General features: G+C 35.6%; 1 protein-coding gene across 1 annotated transcript in view; it reads right to left on the bottom strand.

Annotated features, from left to right (window-relative positions):
- Positions 1 to 26,815, bottom strand: part of RALYL (RALY RNA binding protein like) — a gene marked incomplete at its 3' end in the record, with an annotated part of 194,621 nt that extends 167,806 nt beyond the window's left edge. Inside the window, exon 1 of the mRNA XM_082755393.1 lies at positions 26,542 to 26,815. Coding sequence (XP_082611519.1) covers positions 26,542 to 26,797 — 256 coding nt within the window. The 5' untranslated portion in view covers positions 26,798 to 26,815. The remainder of the gene's footprint in view (positions 1 to 26,541) is intronic.
- Between the last annotated feature and the right edge of the window lie 224 nt (positions 26,816 to 27,039).

The following is a 27,039-nucleotide window of genomic DNA, read 5'->3' as shown; positions in this document are numbered from 1 at the left end:
ATCCCTTTGCTTTGATTTCTATAGCTGGTGTTTCAAATAAGAACTGGAGTTGATTAATATTGAGAGAAACTTTGAAATATGCTTTATTCAGAGTCAGTGGCTGAAACATTCAAAATATCCAGAAGACTTTCCTATATTATTTACCACCATAAAAATAATAGCCAAAGTGATTGCATTGCCTCTGTTATGGTGTAAACAGATAACTGATAGGACTGGTTTAATCTCAGGCAACCCTTTTAAACAGGCTACTAAAAAAAAATCAAGCATCAGAAAAATCATTTACCAACTCGCCCAAGACAGGTTTTTATTACTCAGGAAAAGAAAGAAAGGTTTGCTTGCTGATATAAGTGAAATAATTTCTATCTATTCTTCTTAAAACACATCTACCACATTAAGGAATATATATATATATATACATATATATATATATATACACACACATATGTATGTGTATGTATATATATATGTATATATACGTGTATATATATATAAAAAACAGTAAATTTATAAAGTTAATTGCATGTAAATAATAAATATCAGTAATAAACCAGAATGACAGCACCTGCTGCAAAAGCAAGAAAAAATTAAAAAATATATATTTTTGATATAGAAGACTTCAGAATAAAAAAATACAGAACACAATATAAAAATATATTTCCTAACATCAGTAGTCACAATAAAGTAGTATTTGTCAAATCTGTCCAGTCCTGTGCTCATTAATTGGTAAATCCTTTCAGCAAAATCAAGTTATGCCAGGTCAAGTCTTCTATTCTGTCAAATGTATATAAGTTTAGGTATGATGTATTTATTTCTAGGATAGAGCATGGGTACTGAGTGTAATGTGTTGCAGGGTGTATGCATAAATCTCAAAGTCCACAGTTGTGGTGGACTTTGTGCATGTGTGCTGTCAAATCACCTTCTGTCACTCCAATGCTTTGAACTTTAAGCAGGTGAGGAATCTAATGCAACAGCAACCTTGAACACAACAAGTGCCACTGACATTGCAGAGGCAAAGCAAGCAAGCAATGTCTATTATCAGAATAGAAATGAGAAAAAAAAGATGAGCAGATTAGGGTACTCAGGCTGGATGTGATGACAGTGTACTGTGCAGCTGTTCAGATTTCCCAACCCAACTAAACAGAATTGCCTTACCTTTATTATTTTATTTGTTTATTTCTATTTTTTTTTTTTTTTTGTCAAGAAAGCTTCTGTCTTAAACAGTTTTTTTTTTTTTTTTTTTTTTTTTTTTTTTTTTTAATCCAAGTTTCTGTCTTTCCCTCCCAAAAAGCAATTATCTGAAGTGTTATATATGGAGTGGTAATTCGTGTCGAGAAAATGGTCGATATTAATAACGAAGGGGGAGATTTGGGAATGTGGCCATGGGGGTTGGAAAGCCCCGTGGCTGAGATAACATTAGATTCTTAATGATGAGACCATCAGGAATATAAAAGAGTTTAGAGGGAACATAGAAGGGTGATTCAGGAGACTCCATGCAGTCTCAGGTTTCTTGTTATCCAGATGGTTTCTTGTTCTCCAGCCATTAAGGCATGGATGTTTCTGGGTGTTTGCTGTTGTTGTTACATTCAAAGTTGTCTGACCAATGAAAAGTTGTTTTGAAAAGAACTGCTGTGGAGAGAAGGGTATAAGAGGGGAGCCTGCCCTCAAAATAAAAAAGGCAACATGATGAAGTTACATCAATAATGAAGCAGGAAAAAGAAGTGAAGAGGAACGGGCTGGCAGAACGGAGACCAGGACGGGAGCAGGCACATTGATTGCCTCATGAAGATAGGTTCAGCCAAACTCAGCAAACCGCTCAGAGAAGCTCATACAGAAAGTTGCTGAAAATAGGTGCACTGGAGCTGGAGAGAAGCTCGGGCTGAGAGAAGCGGACCTGTGCACACAACTGCCTCTCGCTGGTAAGCAGTTGCGCATTATGGGGAATCATACGTCCTTAGGAACAAAGACTGTCCTGGTAACCTTACGGCTTATTCTCCTTATTAACAATTGGACAGTTTCTGGTCCTGAAACATGGGACCAAATTGAGGTCGAGGTGTGGGACACTGCAACTAGAAACGACAAGGTTGCAGTGGGATTGCTCAGCACCTGGCGAGCGGTCTCTGAGGCCTTAAAGAGACATGTGGGACCACAGTCAGAAACATGTGGTTTGCCAGACAATGAGGGATCTGCAGGCTCCTTTACTGATCTGACTGCTACGCCATCAGCTCCTCTGCTGCTACAGCCATCGAAGGCCTTTGCTGTTACCTTCCCTGTTGACCTGGACGTGCCTTTTCACCCAGACCCTATTGGCCTTGAAAAGGAGATGGATATGCTTTTCTTCAATCTGGGAAGAACAGGATACATAAGGCCCGAAGACCGAGTTGCTTGACAACTTAAAGCAAAACATATTGTTCAAAAGGAATGGAAAATAGAGACTTGTCTGTAATCAAGGAAAGGAATGGAAAATGGAGACTAAGTCATGGAACTTAAAGGATTGTTTGTTACCTTTCCTGATTGTACGTATGTATAGGCATACTCGTGTTTAGTATGTAAAAGTGATGTTCTATATGTTTAGAATGTTTGATGTTCATGTGTGTATGTTGGTGGAGCATAGACTCCCCGCACACCCAGCGCTGTTTACTTGCCTTTTATACCTTTTATAAATATTCCTTTTGTTATATATGGAGTGGTAATTCATGCCAGAAAAATGGTTGATGTTAATGAAGAAGGGGGTGATTTGGGAATGTGGCAATGGGGGTCGGAAAGCCTCGTGGTTGGTGATAACATCAGTCTTAAGGATGAGGTCATCAGGAATGTAAAGAGTTTAGAGAAAATAAAGAAGGGTGATTGAGGCAATGCCCTGCCGTCTGGGGTTGTTTGTTTTCCCCTCTGTTAAGGCATGGAAGTTGCTGGGGGTGTTTCTGGTTAGAACTGTTAACATTTATTGTTTAATATTATATGATAATAATATTATTAGTGTGGTTTCAAGAGTTAACGAAACGCGGGGAAAGCAATCACATTTTGTTGCTTTTGGGAACCTTGTGGTGGGTAGAGCATGTGCAGAAGTAGAGGGAGACAGTCTAAGCCACTCCTGCAGTCTGGAACAAAAGGTTGCTAATGGTGATGGGGAAACCATGAGCCTTTCACCCACAATGACCACCACAAAGAGAATTATAATATTAAGTGGGGATAGGATATACATATGTATGGGCGTACTCAGGTTTCTTGTAAATACGTAACAGCAATGTCCTATATATATTTGGAAAGTTCGACGGTTGGGTGTGCGTGTTGGTAGAGCATAGACTCCCTGTGCACCCAGCGCTGTTTACTTGCCTTTTATAAATATTCTTTTATGTTACTAAATTCAGAGTGAGTTGAGACTTTATTTATAACAGTACTATAGCACTAGACATTTGCCGTATATTGTTTGTGGTATTCTCTCAAAATCTCCTTCAGTAATATCACTAGAGTTTTTGTAGAATAACAAAAGAAAACAGGTCCAAGAAGTGAGGGTTTGAAAAAAGTTATCTTGTTTGAATATGACAGGAATTGTGTGAATGGGTCTTCACTACCTTACGAATCCTTAACATCTCTCTGAGATAAAAGTATTCCTAGAATGAAAGGGTTTAATTGTTGCCTATTGTTTTACAGGGTTATCACTGTTGTCTTGGATCCCCACATTTGCCTGAAACTCAGCTAGAAGGATGGATAAAAACACTATTGGGAGGCAGTTAGTGTCTACCAGCTGTTCAATTAGGTTTTCTAAAGCATACTGTTTCCAAGTTATTTTCCCCTCATTTTCATCATTTGCTATTTCATAGCCTCTTTTCATTAATATCCTCTGGTATCATTCACAGCTACAACCCATGTAAAGCCCAAGCTTCCTTGAGGATAGTTTTGTTTTTCATCATTCCCCGTTCCAGAAAGAAACCAAGATGTTCAATCCTGTGCTTTTGCCACTATCCCTTCTCCCTCATTCACACATCTCTCTCAATGTCCCAGGCTCTCAGTTTCCCCATTTTCTCTTTCATCTATTATTCTCCATGCACAGCTGCCCACCACAAGAGGGAAACAATCAATTTTCAGGTATTATCACCCAGTGGCTCCCCATGTTATGACACACCCCACACAAAGCACTAGTCCCACTGTAACCTCCAGCTGCCAGCAAGGTTTTGTCTTCATCTAATTTACAAGGCAAGCAACAGACTGACCTTTTCAGTTGGAAACACTTTCTTATTTTTCTACTGTGGCTCAGCCAGAAGATCATCTATTCCAGCCTCATGGACTAGATGTGATCCAGAAGCCACATACTGAACAAACCAAAAGTACTGTTTGTAGGGAAAGAATGTACTCTGTAGAAATCTACTACACTTAAATTAAATAAGTTTCCTGGAGGGGAATTTTGGAGAAATAAAAGATCAGTTTACATTACTGAGTCTCAGGGATATCTATGGCATAAGTTATTTTTTCATCTTAAAATAAGGACCATCACTGATGCTGGAGCAGACCACACAGAGAGGAACAGAGGAAACAGATTCTTAATACAGCTCTTAATGAATGCTGTCTAGTAGGAAAACCATAAAACAGTACTTCATGGATCAGAAGAAAGGGTATTTTCCTTAAAATGAAAATAAACAACCAACCTGTGAAAGGAGTAGATTTTACAAAATCGGTTACTGAGCCGCACAATATTAATGGACCTGAACATCTGAATGTTCACATGTACATTTTAGCTCCTTTTTTATGACACTAAATAAGGAATTAAGAGGAATAAATAAAAGGCGGAGTATCAGGCTAAGGCATAGAAATGTCTGTTCTCTCCCATACCTATCAAATTGTCTTGTCTGTAGTTTTCAACACATCGTTTCACAGCTCTTTGAGAATAATTTCTTCAATCATATGTCCTGGCTGGGCAAGCTATGCTAAAACAGTGCCCTGTTCCTGCTATGCTGCATCAGGATCTTTGGAAGAAATATGCCTGTCGGTGAAGGATACATTGAAGGTGCTGATTCAGCCCTGGGGGCATAAGGACAATCCAATAGTGATAGGTAGCAGTTAATAAAAAAACTTAGCTAAGCTATTTTTTTAAAAGCTTTAGTTTATAGTCACAAGGGGACCCTTGGCAGGCCTACTCTTATGTCAGAACAAACACAAATGGATATAAATATTCAACATATAAAGAGTGTCACAAGGAAAAAGCAGGTATATTCCCCCCGCAAACTTAAAATCCATAACTATTTTATGACAGGCACATTTTAAATTTAATGAACAGAACTGAGGCATGATGTATAGTGCACCTAAAGGGGCCTAAAAATGCCATACTAGTAGGATTTAAAGTTGTTCTGGAAGCTAAGAAAAGAGGAAGGATAGAAGAGAAATGTTAAATATTTCATTCAGGTCAGCTTGCTGCTCCTTGGTGTATTGACCTTACTCAGCTAAGGGGTGCCCTGGGAATGAAACCATAGTTTCAGTTCCTTCCTACTCCTTTCTTGCAGTCATGAGCTTGACCTTTGTACTGACAGTAGAGGAAAAAGAAAATTCTTTGGAAAGCTTCACCTTTTTTGCAAGCCTTGTTGAATAAGACTGATTGCCAGATAAAATATGGAAAGTGATGAATATGTGACATGAGTTTCTGTTTTCCCCTAAGCACACAGTGTATAAAACAAAACAACTAACTAAATAAAATGTGAAAACAAAAAATAAGGCAACTCTGTAAAGAGGTTGATGTGAAGTAGTCAGCAATTCCTAATTCACTATCTTTTTCCAGTCACTACTTATAGTATGCATTTTACATATGTCCTTTCACACAGTCTTGTGATGTCATGTCTTCTTGTCATGTTATCATTCCCTATACTTAAACAAGTGCCAGTCAACCTGAACCAATATCTTGATCATGGTTTGAATGTCTGGATTATTTGCAGCTGATAGAAATTGGTGCTCCCAAGTTTGACTCTTGGTGGGTCTATGGGTTGGAAGGAAGGGCACATTAATTAAAAAGTTAAGATTCTCCCACTTTTTCCGAGTATGAAGTCAATGGCTACTCTCACCTTCAGTACACAGCACAGTCACAGCCAAAACTTTTTGACAAAATATACTGGGAACAGGAGAAAAATAACTCCAAAACCAAATCAATAATATACAATATCACTAATGTATAAATAAGTTTCTAATTCAGTTCAGAAAGAGGGATGGGACAAAGGGGAAGGGAACAACAACAAAAAATGTTTTTCACAATCTTCCATCAGACAGCAAATTGTCTGCTGAGATTTTACCCTACCCTAAAGTATCAGGCCATGATGGGCTATAGCAAGAGCAGGGAGCTCCTAAAGCTCTCTGCTGGCTGGCAAAATCACTGAAAGGCATGCACAACTATGAGAAAAGCAAGGGGTATATTTTCATCCAGATGTGGGACTGTGAGGGGTGCAAAGCTGGCTGAAGGGCAGAAAATGATTGATGTGGGGCTGGGAAGTACATAATTAATTGATGTTAGTATACTAAGAATGCATAATAAATTGATGTAGGTCTGGAGGGACACAGATTAATTAATTGGGGCTTAGGGAGAAACTGGTGCTCTTAGTACCATTGGGCAATATTTCATGCAAATATGCATAATGTTATGCAAATTAAAATTCTACTGGGGCTTTTGTGTCATAAAATGTTGGTAGAGATGAGCCTGCATTGTAAAACAAATTCCCTTTGCAGTTACAGTCTGACTAGAACTGGATGAAGAAGGGAAAAATATATTTTCAAATATTATAGTTTGCAAAATTCTGTATTAAAAGTACTTTTTACCCAGATTCAAACAAAAGCATATTGCTTTCCAAATATATTTTTATAAATGTGCTAAATAGCTAACTGAAAAAATGCAATAATGAAACATTTCAAATTATTTGAAGACCACTGTGTGGCTAAGCTCTCATCCTGCAAGATCTGCTGCTTGAGAAGAGAAATTACAGGATGCCCACGAGGGAAACAGCATTTCAGGGTAATGTGAGAGGACTGTAATTGCTACACTCTGATATAAGGGGAAGAGAAAGAATCCTGGCTACAACTACTAAAATAAGGTTCTGAAATATGAGGGCAGTAAAATCCTAATCTTTTCTGACCTGCTGTCAGCCCAGACATACAATAAAGAACCATCAGGGATTAATCATTTGAGGAAGGAATTCTGAAAGAGCTATCGTATTTTCTGCTAAATTTTGCAAGGCTTCTCTAAAGAGAAAACATTCAGGGATGTGGTAGATGTGTGATCATCATCTGATGTACCGTGGTAAATTAAAGTAGAACAGAGCTACAGAAGAAGAATGAGATCACTAATGGAAGTTTCAAGAAGTAGTGATTCTAGCAAGAACAGTGCACTTTCTCCAAATGAATTGGATTGTAGCCCTTTGCACCAGGGTTAATTTCATCTTAAGAAAAAACACTTAAGACATTAAGATGGTATTAAGCTAATGGAGTTATTATGTTTGTCTCTTTTTTTCCTAAGGACAAATAATTTTATGGCTATAATGGTCAGAAAGTTGGGTGCAAGTATGCCTCTGCTTGTCTGGAATAAAAAAGCATGTTGCAATAAAATAGACATTAGGGGCTTGATGGGTAAAACCACTACTTCTGTAGCACAGAAAAATAAAACAAGACTGATCTTATTCACAATTTTTCCATTTTCTTATAGATTTTGTTACCAGTCATGTGAATATCTACTTTAATATAAAAAAAGAGCTGAAAAGAAGTAAATAAAAATGGTGTAGACATAGATCTGTTTTCTGAATCCCACCTGACCCCTTATTTCTTTTAATGTAAATGCTACTGGAAAACAAACAAACAAACAAACAAAAAACCACAAACAACTACTTATTTCTGCTGGCTAAATTAAGCCAAGCTTGTTGTTAGGTGGATATTGCTAATTTAATTTCCAAAGGTGCTGACATAACAAGACTGTGTATTGTGTAATATCTATAGTTTTGTTATTAATATCAGACACAAATCACTACAGGCCTTAAAGGCCTTAATAAAATTAAGAAACTTTTTTTTTTTTTTTTTTTTTTTTTTTTTTTTTTTTCCCCTTGATTTATTTTTTTATCCAGAGAGATTGTAGAAGCTTTGTCTGGAATTTTCCACCACTGGTCTGGATAGAGACCTTAGCAATCTGATCTGAATTCAGTATTGCCCTAGCTTTGAGCAGGAGCTTGGGCTTGGTGACCTTTTGACCTCTTTCTCAACATGAAGTACTCTTTAAGTCTCTGTGTTGCTTCCAAACCATTTCAGTGGTAACAAAGTATTCAGCATTTAACAGAAATTCTGATTTGGATGTTTTCCACGTCAGTATTTCCTGTTAATTCTGTGATTGTTTATTAAAACAAGTTAAATTATATATAACTTATATTCTTGCTTATATATTTTAATATACCTAAATTAGTCATAGGATGATCTTTTTTTTTTTTTTTTTCTGATAGAAGTCTAAGCAAGCCCCTGTTTAACAACTTATCTGCCAGTTGTCAAGTCACCGCTAAATTATCCATAAAGAGAAGACTAGAATAAGCTAATGTGAAATTGAATTGTCTGAGTGGCATGTAAAACTGTCAAAAATTAATGAATATGTATATGCCAAAGCTGCAAGGCTTTTAAGAGATTAATATCCTTCAATTGACAAGTTTCTGTGTGGAAGTCAGTACCCCAACACAAGTATAAAATATCTAAGAGTGGATCCCTCAGCTACTTTACCTCAAATTACACTGGTTGAATCTGGGTCCTGGTAAATTCAGATTATAGGAACATCACTGTTTATTCACATGTCTGTGATGAAATCTTGGCTACATCAGCAAAACTGAATTACTCCATTTCTTATTTACTCTTCCAGGATGTTTGCATGACTTACTAGCTATGACCTAAAACACTTGGACAGATCCAGTCTGGTTTGGTACAACACACCACAAAACTTCCTTGAATTAAATATGGGATGAAATAGGACATCTCCTTTGCAATAACATCTAATACTTACATTAGAAATTGTAACTAAAACTTTTGGTAAAATATTCCTAATGTTCACATATGTGCTCTGTTTTGAGGTTTCCTTGTTCTCACTTCAGGTTGCAACCTTCAGGTTTTGTTACACTTTGTCTTCCATGCTGAAGAACACATCAGCAAAGTGTTAGATGTTATACTTAAAGAAGTCACACTTTTGTTCCAACTTACCATTTTGATATTTATTTTCTGTTTTGATATCTTTGTCCTGTTTTCTTCTACTTTCTCAGTGATTTCTGTTCTCTTTCAGACTATGAGAAGGAATGATTAAAAACTGATTCTACCATGAAAAACATACACCTACTGTATGATTACTTTGCATTTACAAGTCTTTTGAGAGTAGTTTTTAATCCATTTGTCATGTGCCATACCAATGTCATAAGGCACTTTCTTAATCAAACTTCCACTTGGAATGAATCAAGTACCTTGCAGAAATACGTTACATCAATGCAACCTTGCTATTTTGTGTTGAAATATGCATAAAATGGATACATCTTTCATTTCTAAAGATCTATTTTCAGTAAAGTCATGTTGATACTAGTAAGATTATCCCTGTGCTCATTCTTGATCAAAGTCCAGCAATTTCATTACTCTCTCCTTGAAATTTAAAACAATTATGACAGAACTATTGTTACAGAGCTTGGCCTCTTCGCCATTTTAAAATTCAATTTCTTCTCATGGGCATGATCACAGGGCCAGCCCTTTGCAAAGAGGCTAGGATAGCAGCAGCCAAAAAAAAAAAACAGAAGTGGGTGTAAGGGTGTGGGAAGTGGGACACCAAACTGCTTGAGCAATTGTTTACCCAAAACCAAGCTTGGTAAAGAGGAACCATCATCTGAATTAAACATCAGTCAAGGAATTACCAGAAGACTTTTGGTTAAAAAGAGTCAGCTACACAGCAATACATGTAAAACATAAGAATTTATAGTGGGCAGAAGAGGGGAGAAAGGCAGCAGAGGGGTTGGTGCGACCCTGGCAGATGTAGCCTCATGGCAATAGGAGTTCTGCCTGGGCCTGGCAGTGTGGATCCCCCCACAGGTGGGTGCCTCCTCAGCCACTGCCTCCAGCTTGCCAACAGCCAGATTGTGGGCACCCTGGGACCTATACTCTGGGCATGTGGGGCACCTCATCGGGGCTTCTTCTGCCTCTGGGATGGTGAGTGGGTGGCTGGGGCACCCACATCTTCCAGAGTAGGAGGGGAGTGCTTTGCTGGCATTAGCTTTGGAAGGGGATTTCATAGAATCATAGAAAGGCCTGGGTTGAAAAGGACTTTAAAAATCATCTAGTTTCAACCCCCCTGCTCTGGGCAGGGTTGGTAACCACTAGAGAAGTCTTAAAGCATTTGTTAATATTTTGTGAATGTCTTGCATCCCAGTACTGATGCTGGTATTGGTCATGAATTCCAGTTTGATATTAACAAATCAATAAGCCACTTAAATCCTGATTTGTTTTGAACTATGGTGTGAGGTGAGCAATTCACACCATGTGAAACTTCTGCCTTTCTGAAACTTTTACTCCAGTTCAGGAGTTACTGAAAATAATCCTGCAGACATTAGGAGCTGAGAACTTCTTTAGAGAATTTTTCTGTCTTCTCTTTAGTAAATTCAAGATGAAAAGGATTTAAAGATAACTTATTTTACAGCTCTCTAATGAACATTGAATTGGAAACCATGTCATCTTTATTCTGAGATCTGAATGTATCTAGAAATTTCCAAATACAGGAAATACAGGAGAAAAGCAAACAAACAAACAAACCAAACCAACCAAGCAACCAAACAAAAACAACAACAACAAAAAACAGAGTCCCTTACATATACAGCTATATTATAAAGAACAAAAAATCCCCCACATTTCTTCCCAGCAATGACTGATATCTTTCTTCCAAATTTTCTATGTTCTTTATGCTTAAGCTACTCATAAATCTCATCTAATGTAATATTCCTTCATCTTCTGTTGTTTCAATTACCTACAGCTTTCTTGGATTGAATTTTTATGGTGTTTTTAAGCATACCAGCTTCTTTTTATGATTATTTCTCTTTTGGCAACTATTAAAATATTTTAATCATTCCTGATCATATTTTCCCATTTGAGCTCTTTCTCCAAATTGAACTGGCTCATATCTGCTTTCAAGGTTTATGAAACTGGCCTTTATGAGCAGAAAATATAATAAATATGATCAGCTTGTAACCATTTGTACCTAAACAATCACTGTATTTTTGTTCCATAATTGGTTCCTCTCTATCTATCTATCAATACTGATTTCTTCTGCAACAGGCCTTAGAATTAGGAAATTGTCTTTTGTAATAGAAATTTGGATAGAGTTCAAATTAAGCACAAGAAGATTCAGTGGAGTCCTAGATTTTGCCTTAGTACACAGATTTTGTACCCTTTTTCCCATGGCTTTATCTTATTTATTTATTTTTAAAAAAAAAAAGTTAAAAAAGTTAAATTTCTAAGTTCTTGAAGGACATTAAATAAGATAAATAAGATAAATAAGATAAAGCCAGGACATCTGGCTTTATCTTATTTATTTATTTTTAAAAAAAAAAAGTTAAAAAAGTTAAATTTCTAAGTTCTTGAAGGACATTAAACATCCTCTTCTGACCAAGATGCCAAGAGCATAATAGCATTGTAGTCTGAGGGAATCTTTATTGAAGCGCATATATTGGGATCTGAATGCCATACTATGGAACTTGTAATTTTTTCCTTGCTGCTCTCATTCTAGATGTATTAGGATAGGTGCCAAGAAGTCATTAGTAAGCACTTTTCATATCCTCTTATTTCAGAAAATGCTGACTTGGTGAATGGTTAGATGACTTGCCTTCATTTCTGTAGGCATAAAGAAATCATGTGCCAAAATGAGTACAAAATATGGTAGCCATAATTTCTTGGGAATTTTCATTGTCTCAGCTCATGAATTTTATACCTTCTTATAAATTCTAAGAACAATTTGACATTTTCTGCTCGTATCACAGAGCCAGAGGATTACAGTGAATACTAATGAACTTTTACTGAAATATTGTGTACAGCAATGATGCAGTTAGCTGTTGAAGTATCTCACTATAGATGTACCATCAAAATTTGAAGCAGATGGCTTAGATTACTGTTGGTAAGTTTACATAGTCACCACAAAAAATAATGACTTTCCCTATGAATTACCATTGCTGTACTGCCCTTTCACAGAATTAATGGAGCAAAAGGACCAGAATACTTAAACTTTGAAGTAGCTAAAGTTGCTGCTTTGCTCCCAAGACTGGGGGAGAAATCCACTGATGCCTGCAATGTCAGGCTAAACCCTGAACCCACCACCATTTGGGGCATTCCGTCCAAGACAGTGTATAATTTCAGAGAGAAAAGACATGAAGATATGATAAATTATGAAGCTTCACAATTCTGCTCTATGCACAATTCCATTTAGCTGAATATGAATCATGGTGAGATGAACTCCTGCAGCTAGATTATTTATTTATTTTAACATTCCTGCCTGGTAGCTTATGTGTTTCGGTCATATTGTCATATTGTTCCTACATGAATGAATGAAATAATTTTCTTTCACTTTGTTTGTTTGTTTGTTTGTTTTTCTCTCTTTCTTTCACTCAGTATCTCTCTCATTCTCTCTCTCTCTCTTTTTTTTTTTTTTTTTCTCTTCCTGTCCCTCTCTTTCCTCCTTCTTCCCTCCCTTCTTTACTCCCTTTGTGTCTCTTCCTCTCTCCTTAATTTTAGATATTCTTACACACAAGAACTTTACTTCTGATCAACGTGGTTTAAAAATGCCAGTGGATTAGACTGAACTTTCTACTTCATCTTGCACAGCACAAAAGAAAAGAAAAAAATCATAACCTGTTTATTTGCATAAAAAAATTAATAATGTGGATTTAAATAAAACCCAAAATTTAAGAGTAGAAAATGAATAAATCAGCAGTAAGTGCCAATTAACAGAATACAAGGACCTCTAAAGCCAGCCTGTAAAAATTCATGACTGCTTTTCCAGCTGCTGCAACAGTGGTGTGAGTGTTCATTTTATCCTCTGTAAAGTGATTGTTTACATTCAACTTTCCTCTACTACCTTTGAACAAAACCTGGACAAGAGACAAAATGAATCTTCAGAAAGTGAAAAACTAGAGCAGTGACCATTCCCTTACCTACAAAACTAACCTGTTTTTTACAGAAGTGGCAGCAAGGAAGTATTTCCATCAATCTGGTTTTCAAGTTCTTTTGCAAACGTTATTAGAATCAAGTTTCAGTTAAGTTTAGGTTGTCTTAAGCTTCAGTTCAGTTCACTTTTGGGTCTTCATAAGTAGTTGCTTTATGAGTAAAGGTTGGTGCATATTGTTATTAAGTACACAGGAAAACTGCATTCAGTTCCACTGCTAAGGCTTTGCTAATATATATATTTTTTTAATTTAAAAATTACACTCAAATAATAGCCATTTAACTTTCAAAGAAATTAAAAATAATAAATATATATATTTATAGTTAAGAATACACAAAACCAAACTAAAATAATTTGCTGTGCTCTTATAACTTTAGCAATCTGCCTAAGGCATAGATCTGCTTTATTTTTTATTTATTATTATTTTTAAATACATTACTATGACCTTTTGAACTTTGCCAATGTAGTTGCTAGAACTGCAGTAAGATCATTTAATATCATTCTTGATTTTCAAAGCTGGGCAAAGGTGAATAGTAGTTTTAATGTTAGATATATCTGTTAGAAGTGATTCCTTGTCACTCTAAAATAATTTCTCCATTTGTAACACACAACAAAACATTCAAGATATTCAAACATTCAAGATAAACATTCAAGATAAACAAACAACCTTTTACTAGATTTCTTTACTGAATTTCTGAAACTGTATCTGTTTAAAATATCCTTTTGGTTGTTCTAATCAAAACTTTAATTGTAACTTTAAAATGATTTTTAAATGAGTTCTCTGTCAATAATGTTTTACCTATGCTAAGTATTTATTTTCCTGCAAATTTAATTCTATAGCCAATGATTCTTGTTTCAGTGACATTTCATTTATTTTATTTTAATAATCCCAACCTCTGGTATCACTGAAAGACAGTATTATCAACAAGGCAAAATACTGTAGATTTAAAAAGCAAGTTTTGGGGGAGGGCTTAGTACAAGCTTGGCAGAAGGAGTCATTTCCAGGCCAATCTATTATAAATACCATATACAATTATAAAGTTAAAATCAGGATCAATGGGTTAGATATAGGCAAGGACAGACGTTTATTTATTTATTTATTTATTTATTGTTGGGGAGGTGACAATGTGTAGCAAAGGGGAAGAACTTGTGAAATGTTGAGGGGTAAAAAGGGAATATATAGAGAAGAATTTCAAATATTCAAAGGTCTCTGGATGTCCCTATACAATAGTCCTGTGCCTGATCTATATACTTTGAAGCAGGGCAATAAATCAGTTGTTGTTCTGACTATATAAGTGTCAACTTCTGTGTTCAGGATGGACTCTGGTATGTTTTTCCTAATATTGGAGAGGGACCAGCCAGATAAGACAGATAAGTCAATTATGTGTAAATCGTTCTGGGAGCCATTTCCAGCTACATGAAGAAGAAGATGACTAGGAGCAGTCAGCAGATTTACTTGGGTGAATAATGCTTGAACAAAACGGCGAGTTTTCTATCATGAGGTAGAAATCCTCACCAGATTGAGGAAGAGGTAGCATAGGTGCTCTTCACCTTAACTTCAGCAAAGTCATTGACAAGATCTGCCATATTACCCTCACAAAGACAGGGAGATATAGACTGTATATATAGTGGATGACAAAGTGGCTGAAAAACAGCCTGGACTATCATTGCTTTGATTTAGCCTTATTTTGAGCAAGAAGTTGGACCAAATGTTGTCCCTTCCAGCCTAAATTCCAGTATCAAATCAAGAGATAAAGTCTACCTGAACAAAACAGAAGAACTGTTAAGATATTGATTTATAGGATAAGAAGTCAATCACACCCTGAAACTGTTTCAGATTTTGTCATGCAAGGGGTTTTGCTGTCATTTAGCAGCTACTTTAAATCAGTTCAAACTTTCTATTTTTAGTCATATTTTGTGTTTCTCACATGAAAGACAAATTAAACATAGATTTCATGAAGTAAGGTGTGAACTTGAGTCCAGAAAAAATAAGGTAGAAGTAGAACTAGAAAACATTATATACTTCCCAAACAAGAATATGTGAAAGTTAACACTATATTTCAAATTCATTAATGTTCTGTTCCTTTCTCTTCTATGTTTGTATGAAGCAGAATGAAAGAAAGCACAAGAAACTTAGAATTTTCCATCTAACTGCAAACAGTAGGAGAAGTAGCACAGATGTCTACAGCAAATTACCACAGCAGCCAATTGGAAATGACTTTTTTTTTTTTTTTTCAGTGAGATTTTAACAGTGCTTAGGAATGATAGTGATCATATTAAAAGTGTTTGGATAACAACAAATCAGAGAACATTACATGAAGGAAGAAGACTAAGAGAAACAAGTAACGAAACTAGACTGAAAAAGATGTCATAAAGCTGAGATTTATTTTTCTTTAACAAAGTAAAAGAAAAAAAAGTTTAAGAAGTCTTTAGAGAGACTGTTCCCTCCCCCCCCCCAAAAAAAAAAAAAAAAAAAGAATAAAACGAGATATCTTCCTCATTGTAACAGTTTTTATTTTTATTTTTACTGTCATAAAAGACATGTCTGTGTTGTGCTACAATGTGGGGCATAAAGATAGCTAAGTTAACAGACATCAAGCTTGTTAAATGTGTCACAGGTCATCCTCATTGGCAGCTGGGAGACAAGTTTTAGCTAATTTCTCTGTGGATTAGTTGTGAAAATGATTGTATTTCTTTCCAGAGAGATAGTGTATGTTCTCAGATTTCTGCCATCTGGTTGCTACCTTCTGATCAGACATAGCTCAGGACTCATATGCCTAAATTTATGTGTATATCAAATTAGAAATTCCTGGCTGAGTTTGAACATGAGTAGTACCTTATAGGTGTGTTACCATTTTGTAAGTAATGCAAGGTATTCTGCAAGGTATTCTGAAGGGGACAGAGGGACTTTTACAACTTAGAACAGATTTGAAAATATCGAGCTTTATATTCAAAATGAAACTAATTCTTTTTTAGTTTTTGGGTTGGAAGGGACTTTTAAGGGTCGTGAATGAAATGACAAGTGCTGACATGAAAACATGAACAAAGAAAAAACAAAACACAAAAAATAACAAAGCAGATTTGATTCTGCTGCCATAAATTTTAAAGGAGAGTCTAAAGTTGGTCAGTTAAACAGTTGTAATGATAATGATTAAGAACACAAAAAGTGATCGATCAGTTCTGAGTCAAGAAAATACTTAGAAAATGAATTTTACTCATCCTGCAGCAGAGTTTACCAATACTAGAGCTTATTTTGGGGAAGGTAGGAACAGTAGTATAGAATTTGAGCACTCAAATCTCCCTTTCTTGATAGTGAATTTCACTTTTTGATAGTGAATTTCACTTTGTCTGTATGAAGTGCTGAAAAGAAATTGGATTTTTACTTACTTAGTATTAACTTCTTTTTCCCCATATATATGATTGCTGATGAAGCTATCTGTCCCTTGAAGGATCATAGGATTAAGCACAAAAGCTGAGGTAGATCCTTGAGGAGAAAAATTGTATTGTGTTTTCCTTGGGTGTGAAAGGAAAGTAGACATGAAATCAAATCTGAGGCAGCAAATGTATCTCCACAAGCATTTCTCATGTAAGTTAAGAACACTTGTGTTTTAGCTAATCTTGCTGTTAAGAAGGGAAAGAAAGAGAGGAAGACTGATCCTAAAAGATCATCACATGTAGTAGCTACCTCCATAAACTGAGACTATGATCAAGTTAAGCATTTTTGTTTGCTGCACCAGTAGCCTTCTGAGAGAAATATTAGCTACACTTGCTTCAACAAATGGCTCAGTGATGTAGAAAGGGAAGATATTTCATAAGTTTAACAGCCATAGTTCACAAATAGCAGTACCGGGATATGCCTGGATTCCCCAATACACTAAAATAACATTACTCTGTTCTGTCACCCATTCAGTTTTGAATACTTGATAAAGAACAAACATACTTCCAGTTGTAGATTAGAAAGATAAATATTAACAAGTCAGATTTCGGTGAGAAATCATCTGACCTGTGTATTTCCCATGCAGCCTTGAGCAGATACAAATCTTTCCACAAGCTTTTTGAACAAGGTCAGTAAGTGAAATGTTTTAACAAAAGAATGCAATAACACAGCAGATATACAGCAGTAAATGTGGCAGATGACATGATATTTCAAGTACTGACACATGTGGTACTTGATCAGATACTGAACAAAGTGTCTTCAAATGATAAAGAAGAAAATACCAAGCTCAATCTGGAAAAGATTCTCTTTTAATTGAAGGAATGAAACTGAATTTAGGTTGAATCAAGCTGATTCAACAAAAAAGTGAAGTGGTAAACAACATGAGACCTCCTAGGACAACAAAAACAAAACTTGCAGAGCATTCTAGAGATAATTCTTGTCTTTATATCTTGCATGTATATCTTGCATGAGACACTGAGACATATGTTATGAGAGAACTTATAATGACAGTAGTTTTATCTCTGTATGTTCAGAATTAAAAATATTATAGAACAACTGTGCAAATTTTAATGAATCCTGCAGTTGCTACTGAAAGCAAGGTGTTTAAGAAAAAGTATGGGATTTCGTTTGCCACAAAATAAAAAATACATTTTTAATAAATTATCATAAATGAAACAGAATTAACACAAAATTATGTTAAAATCAAGATGGAACTACTGCATATTATTTGCTATAACCAACAAATTTCATCAAGACCTGTGAGGAATAAATGCTGAAGTGCTGGAAACTTCAAAGTAATGTTTAAAGATTTTGAAAAAGCACTTATGACGTTATGATGGATATATCGGATAGACCCAGGAACATGGAAATATTTTTTGCAAGTACATTTAAGGGATTTAAAATGTATCTTTTTATGAAACACAATGGTAATACTAAGGAAGTAGTATGTAATATAGGCAAGACCCTATTCTAGACCCAGACACGTCAAGCAGCAAAGCAGGACAAAGATCCTGCAATAGCACTTTGTTCATGATTTTAAGTGTGAACTGATATTGCAGAAGACTAATCAAGTCCTATTTTTTGTTTTTGTTTCACATGAACCTTTGTTAATGGCAAGCAATCATTATTCTTGCTTTTATTATGGAGGAAGTAGTTAACATTTGCCTGAGTTGATATCAGACTATTCAGAGCACAAAACGTCGTGCCAGGTACAACTCTACATACTTTAATTTATTTTAGTTTAGCAATGTATGAAGAATTTCACAGGAGCAGACCTCTAGTAATGAAAAATTAAGATATGTTGTCATGGGTTCATCTCATAGCTACAATTATTTCCTTAATATGTACTTAAGACTTTTCTGAGCATGCAGAAGTTTTAATTCTACCAGAAAGTCAGATCTAAATTGGAGTTTCAGTTTTCATACTGAGTTAGAATGACCAAGTCCCAGTAAGAGTGAAATAGAATATTTTGTAAGATAGAGGGAGTAAAATTCACTCATTCTTATTTTAGATATTCTCAGCCTAGTGAAGTGGCTTATGCCATTAGAATACAGATTTTAATTACACAATGAAACATTCAGTTTGCCCTTCTGTAAAAAAGCACACATTAGTTGTAAAATTGTCCTGCCCTGAACAGCTGATTGAGTGTTAAAAATAACCCTTATAATAAGGGTTTGGGTAAGACCAAAGTGTGCAATGGGGATAGGAATCTGGAAATTTCCAGAAGAAAAGACTGGAAGACCCCCATGAACAATGATCAGTGTTTGTTTCCAAGGTCTCCTACAGTGAGATTTCACACTAATATTAGCTGTTACATAGGTGGAACCAAGAATAGAAGGACATGGGTAGGCATCAAGAAGGTGGAGATTTATGGGATAGATTTAGTCAGAGTCCCTGTTCCTGCATACAGGAATAGACTGATAAAGGATTATACTTGTTCCCAAATATAGTAACAGATTGAAAATAAGGTTAAAAAGTCAATTCTAGTGGTAAAATATAAACTTTGATCTAAGCAGTGGAATATTAATTCATATATTTTTCTCAGAAGTTTTACAATATTCTATTCATGCCTGAGGACTGAGCGATGAAGAAATCATCTAAGATGTGATTTAGTGGGAAAAGATTTTAAATCTTTATTAAAAGATTTTAATAAAGACCAAGGTCCAATTGCACAGGAGCAAGCTGATATCCTCAGTTTCACTCTAGGTTCCTGAGATGGAATTATATTCATCATGACTATTTATGTATTTTTTTTTCATTTATATTTATATTCACTTTATGTTTATTAATTTATTTTGGTTTAGAAAACCACTTGGTATTTACCTTTTTTCTTTATCATTACTTTATGTTTTGTTCAATATAAGAAACACCAGATCAAAATCTTCTGTAAACCTCATCCTGATGTTGGCAGCTATTTTTCAATAGAAATTGATCTTGATTCAAGAAGAGTCCACCAAAGTACTTATATAAGTTCAGCAAATTTAAAAACCATTCCCACAATAAGCCAATATCTTATGATATCTCACAGCCTTTATAGGTTTGTGTCTTGTACAGTCTAGGTATGCATAATATATGCTAGCATGTGTTTATTTGAATTTTTTTGTATGTTTAAATAATAATAATGTTAAAGAATTTCACATGTGCATTCACTTTTGTTTCAGAACTAATCAGAAAGAGCTGTGTTATTACAGCAGAAGAATACAGTATTCTTTGAGGTACAACATTTAAGTGATGAAAACTATACAATATATACTTATCACATTATACTTAGCAAGTCTTAAATGCTTTGTTTAAGGCTCACTTGGGTAGGCAATTACTTGTGTATTTTTAAGTTTCAGTTCTCAGATTATTCATTCATGGTGCAGTGCTGATAAGTACAAACATTAGAATCTACATTGCAAAAATTATGATGGACCAACAAATTTTGTGTAAAGTGTATTGCTCTTTCTGATTCAGTAATGTGAATGTGCATCATCCAATTTCTTAAAGTATAAGGCTTGAAATCTAACATTGATATATAATTAATTACTGTACGGATACATTATTATAGTATTTTATTTTTAATAAGTCTTATTAATGTATATGTTAAAATACCAAAACATTTTTTTATTATATTCATACAGTCTCTGGGGTTTCTCTAAGACAATCATTGTGCTTGCCTAGAATGTTTTGACTCATAAAAATTCACATCTTCACAGACTTGTCAGAAGGAAGATTAGGAATCTTTCCAGCTTCTAATACACTACACACATTAAAACAGGGAAATACTACTTTTTGTTCTACACAGATATATCCTGCTAATATGGTAGTTAAATATAGGTGTGTAACAGGATTTTTTCAATAAATAATGGCTTATGGTTGTACAAATGAATGTCTTCTAGGATTGTTGTACTTGTGTGTTACCGACTGAAAATTGATGGCAAAGTTAAAAGCAAACAATCACTAATTCAATTTTGAATTTTCTTTCTTACAAATAGTGTACTATTGATTTAAAGAAAGTTTTGTCACTAAGGAAATTTGAATTATTGCATCAATTTTTAAGCCAAAGTACATTTTTAACAAACAAGCTTGCTAAAACAACATGAATATTTATTTTTATATATAATATATATATTTGCATACAAATATCCATGATGTAATTAATGTTGTCTGGAACTTCAGATTGAGATGAAGAATTTATTCACTCTGGAAAGTTCTGGTTCTGGAAATATATAGATAAATCCCTTGGTATTTCTAGACATTACAAATACAAAATAGAGAAGATCTGTTTTGAGTAGAAGCAGTGAAAACAAAAGGAAAAACAGCCCTATTGTCACATCAATTCAATTTACAACAAAGCTATATGTCGAATCTCTCTAAAGGCCCTCTTTATTACCTGCTCTCCTTCTTGGATATTTTCTACTGGGTAGTCATCATTTAGAAAGCCCCTGCAGGGCTTCGGTGCTTCTCAAAAGAATGTGCAATAGAGTATGTCACCCAAAATAATTACCTAAAACCACCATTTTACCCTAGGCTATATGTCAGTATGTGCTCACAGGTACTCAGAGACTGCATCTAATTTAGACCTGAAGGCGGACATACGTGAATAATACTTAAAGCAATGAAACAGGATTGAAACTACAATGGAACTAATTTATTAGTTAAAAAGGGCATCAAATCAAGAACTACAGTGTCTTTCACAGTCTTGGTACTGTAAGCTTTTTCCTTTTTCTCAGCATCCAAGTATGCAACTCTTTGGTGTCTTACAAAAGCAACAGCAGAGACCAAAACTATTAGTCAAGCAGTATTTAACTTGTGTTTTCAAGGTGCCTATGAAGGTGGCTTGGCTCTTATTCTGGTCCAAATCAAACACTTGTTGTGGGTTTAAAGTGTGAAAAAATGTGTTTGAAAGAGGAAACAGATAGGTCATATAATTTCAAAAAGTAAGGATATGAACTATAAACCAATCAAATCAGAGACATTGTGATGTGCAGGCTGCTACAATAAGTATACCAGCACTTCAGATGAATGCTCTTACAAATCTTTTCCTAATGCATAATGTAATCAGGAATATAAAGTTATGGAACATTAAATACACTGTATGGGGAATTGGCTTTTACAGAATACACGTGTGCAGGAATGCACACAAAAATTAAATAATGTTGCCGTGACCCATGTGAAGTAATTTAGTGGCAGGAGAAAACATCAGGGGAAGAACTGTGTTCTCTATCATATATCCAAAATTTACAATCTTAGTGCAGATTGCTCCTCAAACCACAATTCCCACAAGGGACTTGCTCCATTTGTTTTGAAGCAAGCAGATCTCTAGTCATCTTCTCACCGCAGATGTGTGACATTTCTGTCCATAGGTTCGTGCCCGGTGCGCTGCGCCAGTAAACACTCAGAGTCTGAATCCACATGAAGGTCTTTTAATTAAATAATTAATTATGTAACATTACCCTTGGTAGAGGTCAGGGGGGAAACATGGTATTTCCTCAGGATTATTCCTGCTATCTCTCTACCCATTGTGGCAAAGAGGTGGATACGGACAAATATTTCCTAACTTGTAGATGTATTTAAATAGATGAAAAACTTTTGAGGTTATACAGCAGAGTGGATGTGTTCTCACAACTGGGAATATCATTTGCAGTTTTTATTCTAAAACAAGTTGAACAATTTCTTGGCTCCAGCTTGAAGGAGTTCACAAAGTAATCACTGAGAAACACACTCCTGGGACCAATACTGACCTGTCCCTGTCCTGCTGTATGTCAGGAAAATGTGCTATTCCCTTGAAGGTATAATATCACTTCAAGAAAGTGCACTGAACTTCATAAGACCAATAAATTTCCTTTTATTTATTTGTTTTTTAAATTTTATTTTATGTTCCTTTAAGGTCTCTTCACAGATTTTCAGTGCATGATGTACATCATAGATCGGAAATTTGGGAAAGAACCACATAGCCCATGAAATCTGCTTCCCTGAAGTTACAATATCCATGGCATTGCCATTGTACAAAACTGGCCACCAGGCCAACAAGCATGTCAGCAGGAGCCTGGGAGTTGTACAAGGAGACCAGTAGGACACTTATAAAGATCCCCATGAAAGCTGGCAAGAAAGCTGGCAAGCACTAAGAAGGCTTAAGATTTATGCTTCTAAGAAATTCATTAAAAAATGCCTTGCTATGTACTTATGAAGTCTTGGAAACCCAACCAGAAAAAATATTTAGGCAGAAACTTAATGCACATTCATGCAGTTCCCTTACCTAAAACTAGATGGGAATTTTAGCATTATCATCAATAAATTGTATAATGCTGTATAGAGCTATAGGAATTTAAAGGTTCAATTTTAAATTTCATTTTTATACATGCAAACTATTTTTAATACTGCTAAAGCTGTTGTGAACGACGATCACAATTTTGAATGGCAGGACCACACAGAAGGCAAGAACAAACATTAACGGTCAATTTACCAAAATTATGAAAGGATTGATGTAGATTAACAATATAGTCTAAATTATTCCTTTTGTGAGTCTTATTCCTTATTTTGAATACTGAGTACTAGTGTCTATGGTAGTATCAGACATATATACCATATGTGATAATCTTTTTCAAACATTTCTTTCTTCAAACATCTTGCAACAGCTGACTACCATCCAGCCCTCATTACATTATTAATATATTCTAATTCCCTTTAAAAGAAAATCTAGCTGTGTTATCAAAGTTTATTTGTACATTGATAGATAGCTTTTCTTGTCCTCTTTCCACGCTTTAACTGTTGATATATATATATATTATTGTTATTGTTGTTGTTGTTGTTGTTGTTGTTGTTGTTATTATTATTATTATTATTATTATTATTATTATTATTATTATTATTATTATTATTATTATTATTATTTCCCCCAGAATACACAGCTCTCAGGATATAGAGCTGTCTTCTTTCATCTGTAAATTATCAAGTAGTTACACTGTAATGGTCCTGCCTGCTATTTCCTCCCATTCAAAAGCACACTTACACATAAGTTATTCTTCTGTGTCATAATGCCAAGAAAGTTTTATCTATTGGGTCCTCATTATTTTGAGGCAACTATTAATGTCTACTGCTAATAAAAAGAATTCATAGAAGCAGTTCATCTAACAAGGAGTACCACTTCTACGAAATCATTTTATTTGTCGGAAAATACTAATGACAACCATATTTCTCATACAGAAACTGTAAATGAGGTCTGGGACACTTAAAAGTAAATTTTACCTTTCTTATTCTTCATATTCCTTGATATATCAGCAATATATCAGGAATATCAACATAAAATCTTCCTCCACATAAGTAAGCAAAGTATTTTCACAGAATCACAGAATCACAGAATTTCTAGGTTGGAAGAGACCTCAAGATCATTGAGTCCAACCTCTGACCTAACACTAGCAGTCCCCACTAAACCATATCGCTAAGCTCTACATCTAAACGTCTTTTAAAGACTTCCAGGGATGGTGACTCCACCACTTCCCTGGGCAGCCTGTTCCAATGCCAAACAACCCTTTCGGTAAAGAAGTTCTTCCTAACATCTAACCTAAAACTCCCCTGGCACAACTTAAGCCCATTCCCCCTCATCCTGTCACCAGGCACGTGGGAGAACAGACCAACCCCCACTTCGCTACAGCCTCCCTTGAGGTACCTATAGAGAGCGATAAGGTCGCCCCTGAGCCTCCTCTTCTCCAGGCTGAACAAGCCCAGCTCCCTCAGCCGCTCCTCGTAGGACTTGTTCTCCAGGCCCCTCACCAGCTTTGTCGCCCTTCTCTGCACCTGCTCAAGCACCTCGATGTCCTTCTTGTAGCGAGGGGCCCAAAACTGAACACAGTACTCGAGGTGCGGCCTCACCAGAGCTGAGTACAGGGGGACGATCACCTCCCTAGCCCTGCTGGTCACACTGTTTCTGATACAAGCCAGGATGCCGTTGTCCTTCTTGGCCACCTGAGCACACTGCTGGCTCATATTCAGCCGACTATCCACCATCACTCCCAGGTCCTTCTCTGCCTGGCAGCTCTCCAACCATTCCTCTCCCAGCCTGTAGCTCTGCTTGGGGTTATTGCGCCCCAGGTGCAGTACCCGGCACTTGGCCTTGTTGAACTTCATGCAGTTGACCTCAATCCATCGGTGCAGCCTATCCATATCCTCCTGCAGAGCTTTTCTACCCTCAAGCAGATCGACACACGCACCTAACTTGGTGTCATCTTCGAACTTACTGAGGGTGCACTCGATGCCCTCATCCAGATCATCGATGAAGATATTAAAGAGGACCGGCCCCAGCACCGAGCCCTGGGGGACGCCACTAGTGACTCCAACTGGACTTGACTCCATTTACCATTTTAAGATTATACAGCTGAAACTTAGTTGTGGATAAACTTTCCATTGTTATTAAATATTTTGAACAATTCAAGTGATTATTAGCCCTTTAATTGGCTTTATAACAGCTCCACCTATCTTTTGTACAAAGCACAAAAGTACTTTGAATACAGCAAGGGCATCTTCTTGCACAAAGCACTTGGTATATTACAGACTCCACAAGAAAAACTAAAAGAGACTAACAACAGTAGTCATAGTAATAACAGATCTGTTGCCTTAGGAAAACACAGTTTAAAAAATCTGGTCAGACCAGTGTGCAAAGAGCTGTAAATAATGCAGTGATGGCATTACATGGCCTATTGCTCAGAGACCACTGCTCCAGGAAACATCTTCTAATAATGCCATCTCACAGACTGACTTTGCAGCCTTGCTTTTCTCACTTGAATTCTTTTATTTCATTCATATATATAACTTGTCCTAAAAGAAGTTGTAAAGTAGTCTCCCCTAAAATATAATTGGATTTCTTTAATCTGTTTTTCTTTTGAACCCAAAATACAGGGTTTATAAAAGTTAAAATTACTGTTTAACAACTGTGACAAAACAACAACATATCTAACACAAATACTCAATTTCTACAAATAATCAGAAAAAAAGATTTCCACAGCCTGAGAAATTGAAAACGAATAAGCCATGTCCATTCTTTATGACTTGGTACAGCCAAAACACTAAATGCACTTCACCTCTTCCTGGCATAGCCAAGGCACACAAGTGGATTTGGTCTGAGTAATTTAGCTCAGAGGTCTAGCAAGAGATCTCTCCTAAATATTTTGCTGTACTGTCCATAATTACTATACATATAGCAGATGGGTTTAGTACTGTATTGTAGATAATTTTGTCAGTAAGGAAAAACAAATTAAAAAAAAAACAAATTACACAATTCATAACAAAGTACTAGAAAATTATTAATAATTTTTATTATTAATTTTAGTTTATTATTATTATTAATAATAAACTATTCTTTTTTAGTTTGGAGTTCAGAGGAACAGTGTCTACAACATTATATGGGGCAAAACTTCAACCTAAAATTTTTGTAAGCAAAAATCAAAAAACAAAATGAAAAACGAATAGTTTTCTAAATGAATAACTGCATTGCAGTTTGATTTGGTACAAGTTCAAGGACTAACAAAACTCATTCTTTTGCTTCTGTCTAAAATCTGGCACTTCACTGAGCTGGATATTATTTTAGACTCATTAAAGTCAAGATAACCACATCTATTAGACAGGACTCATTATATCACATTAAATTTACTAATAGACCTTAAGAGAAAATGCTTATATTTTCTTCACATGAATAATCATATTCACTGCAATGGGGTTACACAGAGAAGTATAAGCACTCAGAAGTAATGTGCTTAATAAATAGGCAGTTTATAGCACTAAAAATTTCATAATAACTAAGTAACATGTAATATTTCCAAAATTCTGCTAGATCCAGCATCCTGGAAATACACTTGAACAATGGAAAAACCAACTTACTGGTCCCCAGGGTACCAACAACAGATGATATAGAAAAAGAAGAGAAAAATATATTTGAATGATATGAACAAGCACTTACCTAGTGGCTGTCCTGCAATGATCCTGGCATTCTCTCCTGCCACCGCAGCCCTTGCATGCCTCTCGCTCATGTACTGTACAAATGCGTAACCTTTGTGCACTGAGCAGCCAACTATTTTTCCATACTTTGCAAAGATCGCTTCGATGTCACCTTTTTTGACAATGGCTGTGTTCAGATTACCAATGAAGACTCTAGAGTTGATGGACTTTGGGTCGTTCTTATTGGTGACATTGCTGGTCTGTGTTTTGCCGGTCATGGTTGGATTACTTGGCTTTAACCCTTAAACAAAGAACAAAGAGAATTATGTTTCATAGCATACAGTTACCCTTGGCTTTGATGATTTTTCCACCAATAATTCACTTTTTAATTTTTCCCATAAGGTGAATCTGGACTTGGAAGTGTTAAACTTTCTAAAAATGATTATCAATAAAACAAACATAACATATTTTAAAATTTTGTTAATAAGCCAAATTAAAACCTCTCATCTTTATAGATATA

This window comes from Aythya marila, assembly GCF_965140915.1.
Source record: "Aythya marila genome assembly, chromosome: 2".
Taxonomy (NCBI): Eukaryota; Metazoa; Chordata; class Aves; order Anseriformes; family Anatidae; genus Aythya; species Aythya marila.
The sequence above is the reverse complement of the archived record's forward strand: the minus strand, read 5'-3'. Positions and strand labels throughout refer to the sequence as shown.